At 53.3% G+C, this 15,849-nt stretch overlaps 5 protein-coding genes across 5 annotated transcripts in view; 1 reads left to right on the plus strand and 4 right to left on the minus strand.

Annotated features, from left to right (window-relative positions):
• Window positions 1-58: 58 nt before the first annotated feature.
• GUITHDRAFT_164559 (hypothetical protein) lies at window positions 59-4,592 on the minus strand (the record flags this gene model as incomplete). The annotated part of the gene is given in 20 exon segments (XM_005827750.1): window positions 59-1,424; window positions 1,592-1,807; window positions 1,861-1,973; window positions 2,023-2,089; window positions 2,140-2,298; window positions 2,388-2,520; window positions 2,590-2,711; window positions 2,761-2,850; window positions 2,896-3,006; window positions 3,057-3,112; window positions 3,161-3,213; window positions 3,448-3,506; window positions 3,617-3,711; window positions 3,731-3,809; window positions 3,863-3,939; window positions 3,985-4,033; window positions 4,135-4,245; window positions 4,281-4,356; window positions 4,473-4,530; window positions 4,580-4,592. 20 exon segments carry the CDS (start codon window positions 4,590-4,592, stop codon window positions 126-128), a joined length of 3,036 nt encoding a protein of 1,011 aa, XP_005827807.1. The 3' UTR covers window positions 59-125.
• Window positions 4,593-5,762: 1,170 nt separating this feature from the next.
• GUITHDRAFT_154017 (hypothetical protein) lies at window positions 5,763-6,515 on the minus strand. The gene has a single exon (XM_005827751.1). The coding sequence runs from the start codon at window positions 6,426-6,428 to the stop codon at window positions 5,841-5,843; it is 588 nt and encodes a 195-aa protein (XP_005827808.1). The 5' UTR covers window positions 6,429-6,515; the 3' UTR covers window positions 5,763-5,840.
• A 410-nt stretch (window positions 6,516-6,925) lies between these two features.
• GUITHDRAFT_88624 (hypothetical protein) lies at window positions 6,926-11,312 on the minus strand (the record flags this gene model as incomplete). Its single annotated transcript, XM_005827752.1, has 2 exons — window positions 6,926-7,338; window positions 11,089-11,312. Coding segments are annotated over 2 exons (636 nt in total), but the record flags the coding sequence as incomplete, so codon positions are not given.
• Window positions 11,313-11,747: 435 nt separating this feature from the next.
• On the plus strand, window positions 11,748-14,147 carry GUITHDRAFT_142454 (hypothetical protein; the record flags this gene model as incomplete). Its single annotated transcript, XM_005827753.1, has 8 exons — window positions 11,748-11,760; window positions 12,240-12,366; window positions 12,501-12,541; window positions 12,816-13,324; window positions 13,380-13,463; window positions 13,567-13,589; window positions 13,743-13,893; window positions 14,070-14,147. 8 exons carry the CDS (start codon window positions 11,748-11,750, stop codon window positions 14,145-14,147), a joined length of 1,026 nt encoding a protein of 341 aa, XP_005827810.1.
• A 354-nt stretch (window positions 14,148-14,501) lies between these two features.
• The window catches only part of GUITHDRAFT_164561 (hypothetical protein), a gene marked incomplete at its 3' end in the record, with an annotated part of 4,391 nt that continues 3,043 nt past the window's right edge, over window positions 14,502-15,849 (minus strand). Inside the window, exons 8-16 of the mRNA XM_005827754.1 lie at window positions 15,643-15,768; window positions 15,481-15,501; window positions 15,420-15,460; window positions 15,360-15,395; window positions 15,184-15,235; window positions 14,877-14,948; window positions 14,666-14,780; window positions 14,536-14,594; window positions 14,502-14,513 (exon numbers count right to left, since the gene is read on the minus strand). Coding sequence (XP_005827811.1) covers window positions 14,502-14,513; window positions 14,536-14,594; window positions 14,666-14,780; window positions 14,877-14,948; window positions 15,184-15,235; window positions 15,360-15,395; window positions 15,420-15,460; window positions 15,481-15,501; window positions 15,643-15,768 — 534 coding nt within the window. The remainder of the gene's footprint in view (window positions 14,514-14,535; window positions 14,595-14,665; window positions 14,781-14,876; window positions 14,949-15,183; window positions 15,236-15,359; window positions 15,396-15,419; window positions 15,461-15,480; window positions 15,502-15,642; window positions 15,769-15,849) is intronic.

The raw sequence follows: 15,849 nt of genomic DNA on the forward strand, positions 1-15,849 counted from the left end.
CCCTCCATCTGACCATCAGCAGCACCACCAGACCCCCCAGCTCGACGCGTCATCATCTGAGGGCATCAACGGTCTTATTGTAAAGAAAGCAGCAGCACTTGTATCCAATGACTGCACGAGATCGTTCACGAGGACACGGCGGCAAGGACCATAGGGCGAGCTTGCACGATATGAACCTGCGGCTCCTTGCTGTCCAGCACCACCACACCCTCCACGTCCTGCTCCGTCCCTCGCTCCTTGGCCAGCAGCATCACAGCCTTGGCGATCCTCTTGATGAGCGATGAGCGAAGAGCCTCGTCGGTGTGGAGGGGGATAGATGAGTAGTCGATCACCTCCTCCTTCAGCTCCTTCCCCTTCCCGTCCGCGGGCACGAGAGCGAAGGAGAAGCTCGCGAGGGAGGAGACGGCGGCCTCTCCCTTGGACTTGTCGTAGGTGAAGCGATACGGAGTTCCTGCCTGCCCTGCACTTGCCAGCGTCTCTCCCATCCCGACGCACATCTCGATGTAGACCTGGTTGGGATCGCGGGTGATGGGGTTGGAGGAGAAGGCGATGAAGGATAGGTCCCCTGCCACCATCTGCTGTACCAGCACTCCCATCACCGCTTCCTCGTGCTTCAGCCCAGCTGACCTCCTGCTGAGCGCTGCTCGCTTCGTCCACAAGCTCTGCCACACTCTCGAGATGGCAGATGCGAGCGCCTCCTCCTCCTTCACCTCCACGTTCGCGATGGAGTCGTACAGCCCAGCTCCGCTCACCTTCTGCAGGTCCTCGCAATTCGCGCTTGAACGCACCATTACTCGCGCGTCAGCTGGGAACGATCGCATGATCGCACTCGTCACGTCCTTGGGCACCTTCCACTCCGACGATGCGAACGATCGCATTCTCGCCGCCAGCTCCTCCGCCAGCTGCCCTGACGTTGCCTGCGCGTCGAACTCCTTGGCCTGCTCCACGTATCGCCCCCAGCTGGGCTTGGCAGCTTTCATCATGACTCCGAAGGGCAGGGCACAGCCGGGCGGAGCCTTGAAGTCAGCTCCTCCCTTGGCTGCGATCCTCGAGATTTCCCCGGCGGCTGCCGACTTGGCTCCACATGTCTCCTCCGACGCCTTCTCGCACGCCAGGACCTCCGAGACCGTCAGGTCCGCGTTCGACTGCAGGTCAACCACTGCAGCCGCCTCCTCCTCCTGCCCCCTCTCGGGCCTCAACTCCGTGCGCGACACTGTGACTGAGCCTCCGACATTCACGTTGAGCTCCACAAATTGACCCCAGCTGGAGCCTTGCTTGCCCTTGAGCTCCTTGAACGCCTCAGGGCCATCGCTGCAAACGAACACAACACCCTGCTGCCTTGCCCGCACGCCCAAGTGAGAGAGGAGGGGGAGTTCCTCCGCCAAGACGATGCCCTTCACAAACGGCGGAATATCTTCATCTCCCTGCTCACAGCTCAAGGTCAACAACGGAAGAAGAGGAGGAAGGGGGGGAGGAGGGAAGCAGAGCAGGAAGGAGGTTCCCGAAGGGATAAGAGGGACAGCCATGTTGGGAGGGGAAGGAGGAGGAAAGAGAAGATGGGAGGAAGGAAAGGAGCGTCAAATCGCAGCACCTCTGCATGCTCCAGGAAGGCAATCAGAGGCTCCGTTTCTCCTCCCTTGTGATGATCCAGCAAATTGGCGAGACTTTGATGCTCCACCAGCCGCCCCGCTGCTTTTCCAGGCTGCAGGGCCGCCCAGGGAGGAGCGTTCATGGCCTTCTTGGCGAACTTGATGGAGGCTGTAAGGATGCGGGAGAGCTGGAAGACGACGCTTGCTCGGACCTCCGCCTTGCAGGGGGCGAGAGACGTTAGAGGAGAGAGAAGAGAGGGGCAGGCGCTACCTCGACGAAGACAGCAGCAGCGTGAGGGTCAACCTGAAGCGAATTGCCGAGCGGTCCGACGTGGGCGAGGAAGAGGTCCTGCATGGCGTCGGAGAACGAGGTGCACAGGCGAACTGCGAGAGGGTGAGGAAATTGTCTTGTTCCGCTCTCCTTATGACTCACTTGAGCGATCTAGCCAGGCCTTGAGCCGATGGAGGTTGAGGGAGGAGGACGAGAGCATCGCTTCTCCCTGTTGACAACCCAGTGAGCGATAGCTGGAAGCGCAGGATTCATCGCTACCTCCTTCCTCAACGCTTCTGCTTCTTTCACATCCACGGACTCGGAAAGGTATCCGTTTTCAAGCGCGCCTATCGCCGCCTCCACTGCCATCTTCCAGTCCAAGTTCGCTCCTTGTCCTTCTAAGATCTGAGCTGCCTCGGCCAGTAGCACAAAGGCAAACTGAGAGCAAGTGAGAATAGCAGTAAAATCGATCTCCGTGAAGAAGCAGTGACGGGATCCTCGTCTCAACCGTCTGCCTGTCTTCTTACCTGCTCCAACGAGACGTCGGTCAGTCTTGCTCGCTGCTTCGCCTCGCCATGTGGGACAGTGGAGATGAAGGAGTCAAAGTTCTTTCTGAGCTTGATCAGCGCCTTCAACTTCGCACGGAAGTCTGAGCTCGTCCTGTTTCCATCGTGGTACAAGCAGAAGGCAAAGTTCAGACGATGACGCGTCAGTGAGCAACATTCGTACCTCTTCTGCGACAAGAACTCATCTATCAGCTTGATTCCTTCCGCATTTGGTTCTCCCTTGCCCTTCATCTCCGTGAGGCGATCCTCGAGCCCACCAGCATTGAAGAATTCTCTCAGCTCAACCTGCCTCAATCAATCAACGCGGGCTAGGCCCTTTAAGAGGTCAAGAGACCATGAAGATGCGCATCTGCTCCATGAAGGCCGCGCTGTAATGTCCTGATTCTGCCTGCTTCATGATCCGTTCGGCAGTCACGAGGTCCTCCTGCAAGGGGCGTCAATGGCATGGCAATGGCGTCGAAATGGCAACCGGGCCGGCACATCTGTGCAGCTTGTTCTGCAGGTTGTGCTTGATGTCGTCTTTCATTTCCTTTGGAATGTCAGAGCGATGGGCAATGTCTCGGATCCTTGTCAGGGGGACCTTTCGACACCATCACACAGAGAGCAAGGAAAAGAAGATTTAAATTGCACTTGAGCTGTGTAAGCCGACGAATATGACGGGAGGAGAGGATGAATTTTGCGGATCACTATCATGACAGTCAGGGAGCAGACGAAAAACGAGGGATAGAAGTTACCGTAAGCATTTTCAGGAGTTTTTTTAATCTTGTCAAGCGCCTCGTCGATCGCACTGCAGATAGACGAATGTTACAATCATGCGGATAAAAACAGCAAGGCGGAGTGGGACAGATGAGAAAAGATTCGATGCGGAGTGCACAAGATAAGGAAGACTTCATGCCTGGCCATCATTGAATGGTGGTTCGGCCGATAATGCCGCCCATCCTCTACGCATGTGACCTAGAAGGAGGGAGGCGAGGCGAGGAGGAGGAACCAGGGAAGAAGGGGGGAAAAAAATGTCACAAACCTTGCTAACATCGCATGCCGATTTGGGCGGTTGTGCCCTCCCACATCGTAACAAGGAACCTAATCTTTCTACTCAATCGCTCATCACATTCTTGTGGATCGGAGGAGAAATGAACAATCCTCTTCTGGAAATGACAACTGAAGCTCTGTTGGCTCCAGGTTGAAATCACCTGCCCCGTGCTGAGGAAGTGCAGGTATATGGCGATCATCGCAAGGTGGGAAGTTTCCGGTTCTTGCTGATTGAAACCAGATGCCGTCGCAAGATCTAAAGGACTATTCAGTACCACCAGGAGTGCATGGATCTGAATCACTCTTATCGTAGAAAAGTGTCTTCACAAATTCCAGCTTCTGCCGCCATGATCCCTACAAACATCAATGGCATCAGATATTGTTCGATGGAGGCAATAAGATTCTACATTCTCTTGGTTTGCCTTCACGATCGCAGCACCAAACTTGTCAAGCTCTTTGGAAGTTATCTGCCAGTCGACATGCCCTGCAAAACTTTGACCTTCCCTTCTTGACAAAACTCAGAACCGACCCGAAGGCTTATGGTCGTCCCTCTTGCTCGTTCCGTGGCTTCTCTCGATCTGAAATGGAAAAGTCAAGACGGAACAGGCGCCATATGTGACGAATGAACAACAGCAAAGCTGCAAACAAAAGTACTGATGATGCCACGAGTCGTGATCACCTTGCTCGACGAATGCGAGTGGCTACCGGATCCTCCAGCGTCAATGCCGACGGGAGAATCGTGAAATTCTCCCTTTGAGAGCACGTCCGATGTGACCTTGGGGATGGTGACCTTGATAGGCGAGCAAAGAGCACAGGAGTAGCCACCGTCAGCTTGCGATTCGACGAGCTTCCTTGTCCCTCCCATCGCAGGACCTTCCCTGAGTCACCAATGATGCAGTACCTGAGAAAGAAAGCAAGGTCAAACCACACAAAGGTGAGGTCAATCCATAGGTTTTGAACGTCAAGACGTGGCGGGTGATCATGAACGGCAACGACCAGGCTCGAAGAAACACTCACTTGTACTCGATGTTCTCGCCTTCATTCAACGAAACGCTTGCCTTCCACTTCGGAAAGTCTGAGGAGGCGATGACGGCAGGCGATATTCCGATACTCTCCTCGCTCACCTTTTCCATCCATCTTGATAGGGTTCTTCCATCGCCCCAAAGAATCACAGGATCCCACAAGACCTTCCAATCTTAGTCTCAGCTCACGACTATGAACCAAGTTCTTCACCAACACACTCCCCGAACTTCGTGCTGTCGCAAGTCGTGACAAACTTCACGTTTGAGCCGCCGCCTCGCAGGTTTCTGTGACGGGGGAAACATTGTTGAGTCAGAGGATAACGACTTGGAACATCGGCTCACAGTCTGCTGCTGGAAGAAACTGCACTCCCCGGCTGAAATCGCCATCGGAGGCTGTCGCTGCTTATCTCACTGCATGAGCACTTTGCGAGCAGGAATGAAACCAAGAGTGCCAGGGCTCCGGCGATGAAACTTCGCATTTTCGGTCTGAATGAGCACAGTCAAATAGCCGGTTTACCAAGTTGAATGACAATATCTCTTCATTTATCACACACTCATCTTCCATCACATTCCATAGTCTATCACAAGTGTTGTCTTGTCTCCCCTCCTTCTCCTGGACATCGTCATCAACTTGTGCATCCTGCCTCTCGTACATGTGCTCCTTCTCCTGATCCTTCCCCTGATGCTCCTCCTCGTCATGCTCCTGCTCCTTTGTCTGTTCCTCCTGCATTCTTGCGTCCTTCCAGCATCACCCCACCCCATCAGATGATGATCCTGTGATGACACTACCCTCATATCTAACTAAAACGTACCCGTGATTACATGTAAAAAATACTACCCCACCCCACAGATCCTGACAAAGATCCGATTAGGGAACGCGATGGAGGAAAAGCAGTGAGGGAGAGAAAAAACAGCAAGGAATGTTGCTGGTAATCTTCATGACAATGAATAGAACTGAGCATTTTTGCGAACAAGCTTGACTTCAGTGCTGAATGTGTCAGGATTAGGAAGCAGGAGCTCATTCAGGAAAGTATGAGATGCAAGCTCCCTTCGTACTCCTCAAGGTGAACAAGGCATGTGCTGTGATGAAAGACAAGTGCATTACAGGGGATTCGAACAGAGGTGATAGAGAAATGATTGGTGAAAGGGGAATCATGAAAGTGAAGGTCAAGGTCGATCACTCAAAAGAAGTAACATTCTCGATCCTACATCATCCGGGCAAGAAGAGAAGGAATCGCTACGGATGATCTCCAATGGGTCGAAAGAGAAGAGGTGTACGCCAAACACTGAGTCATGTGGTACATACAATCATCTAAATTAAATCGTCTATAGCGCATAAAGAATAACTCCCGGGGTTGCAAAATCATTGTTCAACCAATTTCCCAAACTCCCTTTCCATACCTTCGAAAGAAGGTCTTGCCATCGCATTTCTGTCCCAGCAGCTGGAAATGATTTCATTCACATCCTCACCACCGTTGTGAGGATTTCCCAACGTGCTCCCCTCCTGCAACACTGCTTCTCTCACCTCGTGATCTGATTTCATCTGGTAAGGCATGTCTCCGTCCGACCACATCTCCCACAGCACCACACCGAAGGACCAGACGTCGCCGGGCACGGAGAGCAGACCAGTTCGTAACACTTCAGGAGCCATCCATCTTATGGGTGTCGCTATCTGCACCGTATCCCCTGTGGCTCCTCCGAGGCTCTCCGCGCCCCTCAGGATCTCGAAGAGCATATAGTCTCCAACCTTCACCTTCGTCTTCGTGTAGTCCGTCGGGTCGAAGGACTCGACGTGGATGTGCTTGGCCGCAAGGTTGCCATGAATCACTCCACAACAGTGCAAGTGATGCATACCAGAGCAGATCTGCCTTGCCATCTGCATCATGTTCTTCGTGTGCGTCTCATCCTCCTCCTTGTCTGCCAGCTGAAGCAGAGAGTCTAGAGTTCCCATCGAAAGATTTTCCACCACCAAGAGAAGCTCCCTCTCCAACACTGACGAAACTCCGATGATGTCAAGAACATGATCGTGCATTTCAAGATTATTGAGGCGATTCAGATCTGAGTTGACTCGGGCAAGTCGCCAGTCTTGCATGTCACACAAGGAAAGCAAGGTGACTCGCTTGGACACACCCTCTCCTGAGACCAGTTTCGCGAATCTGAATGTCTTGTAGTTTGTAAATCTGAAGGGTTCGGTCACATCCGAAAAATCCTGAAATTCAATCAGAGGAAACGAATGCATCTGAAGCCCGCTTCCACGGGGTAAAGGTGCTGTTGGCATCTGAAACTCTTGAGGAGAAATTTGTCTGTTCACTAGGGACGTCTGATTCCATGGACGGAGTGGCCCGGGTGCATAGGCCAGCTCTGAGGATGTTTGTGCAACCATCGTTTGCGTTTGAGCTCGAGCAGGGAGTTTCCTCAGCATCAGCAGCAGGATGAATAGAATCACCAGCGCTGACGTCGCCCCCACAATGACGACGGTCAAGGAACCTAGCGGCACCCACAGGCACGAATCCGATTCAGGCTCAGCATACAGCATGCCGGGGAAGCAGCGCCTGCACGACACCGAGGAGGTTCCATTGGGAGGAGCGAAGTAGCCCGAGGGACAGGAGAAGCAAGAAGTCGCAGCCTCCGTCCTGGAGTACGTCCCGCTAGGGCAATTCTGACAGACCCCTTGACTCGAGTTGAGGAATGTGCCAGGAAGGCAGGCTAGGCAAGATCCACTGGCATTGATCATGTATCCTTCCCTGCACGTCGTGCAAGTTGTTGCCGCAACACCCGAGTACTTTCCTTCTGGGCAGCTCCGACAAAACGTTGCTGATGTAGAGGTCTGGAACGTTTGTGCCGAACAGTTCTTGCAAGTTCTGTCTGGTGTCAAATATTGACCTGGCAGGCATGAAGGCGCAAAGAAGAATTGCCGGGATTGCACTGTCTTTATCCCTCCCATTAGGTCGCCATAGCTTTCTGAGCACGACGTATCAAGTGTGCTCGCCTTCTGATCGATACAAGACAACATCTTTTGATGTTCAAGAGCATGCATTGGATCTGAACCGACCACTAATCGGATATACAGTAACAGCGTAATAGCTGTCTGCATAGATCCAGGCATCCGAGGCTTGAAAGGTGATAGACCAGTTACAGACGGCATGTTGCAGTCACACTAGCGCAAGGAACTGATCATCTTGGTTCAGAATCGTTCTCCGGCAGGTCTGCAAAGAAAGATTCAGTCGCTGCAAATGAAAGATTGATTGCAATATTCACAATCAGATTTGTTTTCAATGGATGCAACTTATGTTTAAACCCAGGACACCAACTTTTCCTCCCTGCTCCGACCACTTCGGTACAACAAACTGCCGAGCATCTCAACAGCTCACTCGTTTGCTTCCTCTACTACGCTCGCTCGCTCCATCAATTGTCACTTCTCCTGAATGATTTGGCAATAACATACATCACCTCATGTTTCCTCCTCGCAACTCTCTCATTCTCATCACATCATAGGAGGCGCAGCTGAACAAACCTGCGGCATTCCGGCTGAAGTGGTTCAATCGAGTCCACCCCTCCCCTTGACCCCCTACCCCCCTATATACTACCGTTATCACCCTATTACCCCACATCCGTCTATAGTACCCACCCCTTTTTCTCTATTCAGACAAAATGGCAGGTATTGGGTCGTACCTACCCTCATCGATCCCCTCTTCAAAAAACCCTTTCCCCCGACTACCCCCGACGAGAATATACCACCCTTGTGTAGATTCTGAAAAATTTCCATCACACCCCTCCTATTCCGTCTAAAACTACCCATCCTCTTAGTTCTTCTGGACGACCCCTGGGTCTATCTTCTACCCCACCGGTAGTTACCTACAGCTCCTCCGATCAAGGACTACTGTACCGCTACAGCTGCTCGGAAACCTCTTGACTACCCCTCGTCACATTCCTACCCCTCCTTCGGCTGGGTGATCAGGTCCCGCCGTAAGGGACCAAAACACTGTCAAGTCCCCTACCACCCCTACCACCCATCTGCTCAGTGCAAACCTTGCAGATTCCAAAAACCACCCCCTGTTGGGGTCTTACACCCCGCCTACTACCCCTGACCCCCACCCCTGCCCAGGATGCTGCCATTTACGGTGGTGCGGTCACCAGCGACTTTTGGTCACCAACCGACTGACGCTTTTACACCCCGTTTTTCCCCATGGACTACCCCCCCTCATAGGATCATTTTCTATGATCCTACCAGTCGGACATCCCGAGTCCCCCATGGGTACCCCACCATATTTTTTTAAAATTGATCAGACCCCGCCACGTCCTCGGCATGCCTCCATCTCCCCCTGGTTTTTGCCCGATAATCCCACTAGTATATATACTTGCCATCAGCCCAGGCTTCCGTTGCCGCTGACTGAGTTTTAAAACATGATAGAGTACCCCACCCCCCACGTAATGTCCGCACTGCGGCAAGGAAATGCCGCCAGGACGGTACCGGGCCCTCCGAACTCCGGCATTCGGGATCCGGCGATTGAGTCGCGTCCGACTAGCCGGAATGGCGATGATGCGGCCGCGGCCGCCGGAGCCGGGCCGGGCCGGTCACCCAGGTGCCCCCCGGGCGCTGTCACTGTCACAAGTTGACTGACCGGTGACCCTACCGGACGCGCCCGTTCGCCGGAGGCTCCGAGGGTCACCAGGCCAGTCTTAGGCAGAGATCACCCTGTCATCATCTAGAATCGGGTACTATCAGGCTCGCCGGAGCATGAGCGGCAGTCAGTGATCTCCGACTAGCCGCGGCGCTCTTGTGAAAACTGCCGCATATACATCGGAAACTGATAAGTACTTCAAGTTCCGAGGCTTACTACCAACGCCGTGCCAGACTCCGGCGACATGGCATGATGGCGCTGATGAGGCTCAGCAACACACGAGGCTCTATCAAGACTCTTTCACGACTTTTTAAGTTCAACATGAGAGCTATCCGGTGGCATTGAAGCTCAACTCTTCCACCCGAATGGCTCAATGGCATTTGTTCGGCTCACCTATTATACAACTCCATCTTCTGTACCTACCTTGCTTCGACCGCTGAATTCAAGTGATGTGCAATGTGCAACGCTATTTCTTATCCATATTTCCTTCCAGCCTTCGAATCCTTTAATTTCTGATTGGAGCTGCTTTTCTGTATCTGACCAACTCAGCTGACATTCCCTCCACCATAACACCAAGATACCAACGGAAGTAGTACTCATTCCGAAGAAGAGCCCAGCGCGAGTTCTATCATACTTCAACAACGTACCCTGTTCTCCTGAGTAACTCTGAAAACAGATGTCGAATAAATTCGGCAGGACGCCAAAAAGAATCGTGAAAAACGAGATGGAAGCCAATCTGTACCGTTTTTTCAGAATCAATTCGTAACAAGCTCCTATTGGCGAAACGTCCCCCGCTGCCAATGCTGCAATGGAAGTTTCTAGCAGGTTCATGAACACTCCAAGTCTGTAGAGAATTTCTGCTAGGTTGTCTTGCTCCGGTAATGACGGCTGCCCCAGACACACGGCTACTATTGAAGAACAGAATGCAATGGAGGCGCTTATTACATGAGGTTTCCCTTGGGTGATTTCAGCAAAGCATTGTCCCAACGCAAAAATGAGACACGCGGAAAGAATCATCAATCCCGCAATCTTCAGGTCAAAAGGTGATTTGGTTATCAGCAACGTTTGAATCAGGACAATAGTAAGTAGAACGTTGTACGCCTGCATTGCCCTCATCTCACCGAAGAAGGAACCGCATGACATTATGCAGAATAATTCTATCAAGATGTTCCACAACTGAACATAATTGATCCTAGAACTTATGTTCGCAAATTCAGTTGTATCAGCATCCGTCGAATTTTGATAAAAGATTTGAAAGCAGGCAATTGCAGTAACGATTTCTCGTATGATACCCCGAAGTGGAAAATGATACAACCTTCTCTTCAAGTATTGAATGGTGTCAGCATACCCAGCGCAATTATCCCACAAGGTAACAAACAGCTGCGCAATCAACAAAATCACCCAGGGAACCAATAAAATAGGAACCAACAATTTGAAAAGAGGTGTCTGGTAATTATGTTCTCCTCGTGCTTCAGTTTCCTGCGACATATAAACAGCTTGATAGGTTGCGATTGCTATTGCTGCTGCGATTGTCCCCACAGCAATCTGTGCTCCTAGATTATTGTTACATTTCTTCATGCAGTCGTGCCTGAATGATAGCTGAAACCCTTTTGATTCCGATGAATTAGGGCCGAGTGAAACCAAAACCCTTGCATTTCCTGTTGGGATCAGTATCAGCTCTTTGTTGGATCTGTTCGTGTACTGCCAATTAAGTTACAGTCATGTGCTGAAGCGCAAGACTGAACTTGTAGGCTATCCACAGCGACGTCTAAGTTGATTGACGACATATAAATCTTAAGCGTGCTCCATGCAGGTTTGCCAAATAGAGTCCAATTACAAGTGAGATTACTGTGATTACTGTCCATCGTTATCGTTCCCGCGAATGGAGATAGAATCGCGCTGTCAGCATAAGGGAACATTTGTTGGCAAAGACAATCTATACAGCTGCTTGAGCCGTTGCGAGTGCAAAGCGGGCATAAATTGCAATACGAGGATCCCTGTTTATCAGTGTAAGTGCCAGTTGGACAATCTTTGCAGTACGTGGATCCCTTGATGTCTGCATAAGTGCCAGGTGAACAGGATTTGCACAACGTGGATCCCTTCGTATCTGCATATGTACCAGCTGGACAGCCGTGGGCACCTTCACTTGCATCCACCAGCAGGCAGCACAGGAGACTAGCAAGCAGCTTCTTCCTCCTCCTCTCGTCGCTCATCGTTCTTGCTCGTCAAACCTGAGGGCCTCTGCTAGGAAGTCAAGGCTAGGTAGGAATTGTATTCATTTTATTTCACTCAAATAAATACCAACCCGCCTCAGACTGGAAGGTCTTTTATCTTTTACTCAAATTATTCAGTACTGGACCCGGAAGGTGTGAGTACCCCTTCTTATCAGCCTGACAGTTTTTTCGGGATCTGGTGGGGTAGTCGCTCAGGGGGCCATGCAATCCTGGAATGCTGGAAGTGGAAGATGACGGCGAAGCGAAGGTGAGAAAGAGAGGAGAGGGGAGAGAGGAGAGAGGAGAGAGAGGAGAGAGGAGAGAGGAGAGAGGAGAGAGGAGAGAGAGGAGAGAGGAGAGAGGAGAGAGGAGAGAGGAGAGAGGAGAGAGGAGGAGAGAAGAGAAAGAGGATAAGAGGAGGTAACAGTGGAGAGAATGGAGCAAGAAGGTGATGGAGAAGATAAGAGAGGAGGATGAAGGGAGATGCGGTAAGAGAGGAAAGGGAGGAGGGGGAGAGGGAGAACGAACGGAGGAGAGGAAACAGGAAGGGGAATCAAAGATAAAAACCGATGTTATATGGGACAAGAAGTCATTGGGGAGGTAGAGGGATTAACGAAATGTAAAGACTGCGAAGGGAGGAGAATGAGACTAGGAGAATTCACTACTGAAGTCAAACTAAAGGAATACACACGAGATCACAAGAAGTTCATAGAACACTCTTCACCATACGTGCTCATCGCAGCTCTGACATAGAGACTGAGGGCAATTTGTTGAACTTATCCAGCAGATGAGAAAGACAGAGAGGAGACGAGCGGCCTCATTGAGGAGGTTCTTTTAATCTCTCAGCTTGCGACCTCTCTGACTTCAGGAGGAAGAAGGGTCAAGCTCTGCTGTCTTCTCCTTGTATCTAGTGCCTCCATCGCTCAGGTCGCGCACGGCTGCAGCTCTTCTTTCCCCATCCCGTCCTCAAGGTCTGGCAGGTCTTCGCCCTCGAGAAGCCAGCGGTGCATGTCCGTGCGTGCGAGAAGAACAAGCTTCACGAAGTGATCAACAAGTGAGGACTTCTCCCTTCCCCATCTCCACATCCTCCTCGGCCAAGTCCTTTCTGACCTCGTCCTCGTCCTCGTCCTCGTCCTCGTCCTCGTCCTCGTCCTCGTCCTCGTTCAATCTCCTGACCGACTGCGCAAGGTTGGAATTTGAGCACTCCAGCTCAGTCTTCTTGACTGGAGGTCAGAGCGTTCGAGGAGAGGGGTGATAGAGGGTTTACAGCAGGCAGGGCAAGAGATCGTCTGCGAGCCAGGGACCCATCAAGTGGCTGAGCCTGAGGAGATACGAGGACGTTTGCGGTTGCGATCGCTACGAGGTAGGATGCTGGACCGGCTTGCACCTTCCCCCCCCACAACCCCGCATCCTGCTGCTGCTGCTGCTGCAACGTGTCAACCACTACCAACTTCATTCTTCTCCCTTCCTTTCTGAAAACCTTGTGTTGTTTTCCCTCAACAGCAGCGGATGCCTCCACAGCGATCGCAGGGTCATGGAAGCTCCTTCCTGGAAGCCATGGCCGGTTCAAAGATGTGGTCACGCAGCAGGAGGTAGCGAAGAGGTCGTTCGTCTTCCTGGTAGAGGGAGGGAGGTGGAAGTGGAAGAGATGCGAGCTGAGCATGAGGAGGAGGAAGGACGATGAGAACTTGCCGGCAGCTGGGCAGAAGCTGGGGAGAGCGGGCAAGAAGAGCGCGTATTGCACTGTGATGAGCGTCATGGGGAACGCGGACACATCCCTGGTTCAGTGCGACATCTCTGCCCTCGTGGAGGAGGAGGGGGAGAAAACTCCAACGAGCGGGGATCAGCGAGCTGACCAGCAGGAGGAGGACGAGGGCAACGGGCAAGCGCTGCACGAGGAGGGGGGGGGTCAGGAGGGGAACAGAATGTTAGGAGCGTTCCCCATCGTGGGCGTTCGGCTGGCCGAGACGTCAACGTGCAGCATCAAGCAGTGCGATCTCAACGGTTTCCTGGTGAGCTGAGAAGTTTGATGACTAGTTTGACAAGTGACCCACCATCCTCTCACAGCGAGCTTGTTGCCTGCACGACTCCAGCTGCATCTCAGCAACCTACTGCGCGTTCAAGCAGAACAAGGAGTGCTTCCACTTTGAGGTGCCTCGCCCTCTGCTCCTCCCCCAGCAGCCTCTCTTCCCTCATCTTCCTTCCTCGCCCTCCTCCATCCTCCTGCTTCTCCTCTTCCTTTCGCTCTCGACAGGCTTCTTATCTCCTCCATGGCAGGTGGAGACTCGAGCTAACATTCGCCGATGCGTCTTCGACCAGGCCAACCACGCTGCTCTTGCCTGCCAGTATGATCTTATCTCACCCTCCTCCCCCCTTTCCCCCCTCCCCTTCCCCCCCCTCTGTTTCTGCTCCTCTCTGATTCAGCGGAAGGTACTGGTGTCCTCCTCCCGAGACGCTCGAAGCAAGCGTCGCTCAGACGGTCAGCAGCAACTTAGGATCCTTCATCTCCAGCAGGATCTTTCCGCTGCTTGCCACCTGTCTCCCACCCCCCATCCTGGACAACTTTTATGGCGAGGAGCAGGTCCTTGCCTTCTCCCACCCATCCCTTCTCTCCCTTCCCCATCCTCCTCCTCTCCAACTCCCTCCCCCCCACCCCCCTAACCTTATCCCTCCCCATCCTCCTCCTCCCTAAACCCCTCCCCTCCCTGCCGCGCTTCCACCATCGTTGGCGTCCTGTTGGGCTGACTTCTCCTCTAGATGGCAAGACCTCCCGGCCTTGTCCTCACCTTCCGCCACAACTACGTCTGGTGTCCGACGTGGAGCCGCGGCGTGTGACGTCACTTGTACATTAATGCAGAGAGAGTAAGTCAATACACGAGAGTCAATCTCTTCGCCCCGGCGCCCACGTCAGTAGACGAAAAGCTTCGGGTCACATCCTGTTGCCCCGGGGCCCGAGGGCGGCACTGCAAGCAAGAGGATCAGTACGAGGAGGAGGAGGAGGAGGAGGAGGAGGAGGAGGAGGAGGATCAAGGGAGGAGGAGGAGGAGGAGCAGCAGCAGCAAGGGAGGAGGAGACGTAAGGGGAGGATGAAAGTAGGAGGAGGGGGAGGAGACGGCAGTGGGTGGGGGCTGGAGGCCTCTATCCCTACCGTTAATTGGTCTCCTCACTACTTGACCCTGCATGCTGACGTCATCCGACTGCCTGACAGCCACACGTGACTTACCCGCTCGTCCGTTCTCAGCTCGAGCATCGAGTTGTCATAGGCGTCCGTGTCTTCTTTCTCTGCAGAAGGGCCTCAGCTGGAGGGAAGGGAGAGGTGGATGGCAGTTGGAGGTAGAGGAGGAGAGGCAGACCGAGGAGAGGAGCCGGCAGGTCCATCCCGTTGGACGTGGCGTGGAAGTGCCGGACGGGACGGGTCCCAGGAGACGTCTCGCGAGCCTTAATGAACTGCTCGTGCTCGACTTGAATCTGTAGCAGAGTCATCGAGAGAAGGAGGAGGAGGAGGAGGAGGGAGAGGAGGAGGAGGAGGAGGAGAAAGGGAGGAGGAGGAGAAGGCTGGGGCACCTCCGAGTTCAGATGAGCCAGCAGGACGTCGTCGGTCACGATGTATCCCGTCACCTTCCCGTTCACGTCTCGCTGCCCCATCGCGTCAGCGCAAGTCCGACGAGTCGAGGGTTCAAGTGTTCACACACCTGCTGGTAGCCATACAGCTCGAATTTCTTGTTCGTCTGATAACCCAAGAACAACCGTCAGGTCACGCACATGACTCCTCCTCCTCCTCCTCCTCCTCCTCCACCATCCTCCTCCTCCTCCCCCATTCTCCCGCTCCTCTTCATCTTTCTCCTTCCTCTTCTGCTTCTGCTCTCCTCACCATCTTCGGATCTTCAGCAAAGTGATGTGCTCTGCTCCCCTCGGGCGGCTCCCTGGCATCCAGTCAAAATCTCTCCAACACATTTCCCTCCCCACCCCTTCCCTCCTTCCCTGCCCTCTTCCCCCTTGCTCTTCCGACCTCCCATCCCTCTTGTCCTCTCCCACCCTTCTCCTCACCTCAGGAAGGGAATGCTGCCTCTTTCTAGCGTTGGCCTGCGGGAGCAGGTCAAATCTCACAGGTAGGAGGCAGAAGCTCCGACCTCGACCAAGTGCAGGATCTGCAATCAAAAACAGGGACCGGGGACGCTACCGTATCTCCCTGCCCACCAAGTGTCAAGCACGTACGAGAGGAAGAGCGAGAGAAGGAGCAGGAGAAACGAAAAGGTGGTGTTGAAAGGGGGGGAGGGAGAGACGGGATGAGCAAAGGGAGGAGGAGGCGATGGTTTCGCGCTCGGACGACCTGCAAGGCAGGGTCTGCCAGGTAGTTGTCGATCTCAAGGTATCGAGGAGAAGAAGTCAAGTCGAAGAGCCGGGGGCACTCGTGGGCGACGGCGAAATGCAGGTCAATGCCATGATGCCCGATACCCTAGGGCAGGAAAAGAAGAGAGAGAGAGAGAGAGAGAGAGAGATCACCAAAAAACCGTCATGTTTCTCGCCCCTCACCTCC

This window comes from Guillardia theta (genome assembly GCF_000315625.1).
Source record: "Guillardia theta CCMP2712 unplaced genomic scaffold GUITHscaffold_64, whole genome shotgun sequence".
Classification (NCBI taxonomy): Eukaryota; class Cryptophyceae; order Pyrenomonadales; family Geminigeraceae; genus Guillardia; species Guillardia theta.

Bases quoted from the DNA above. Each gene is read 5' to 3' on its own strand.
- GUITHDRAFT_154017 (XM_005827751.1), bottom strand. From the start codon at position 6,428: ATGGGAACTCTAGACTCTCTGCTTCAGCTGGCAGACAAGGAGGAGGAT.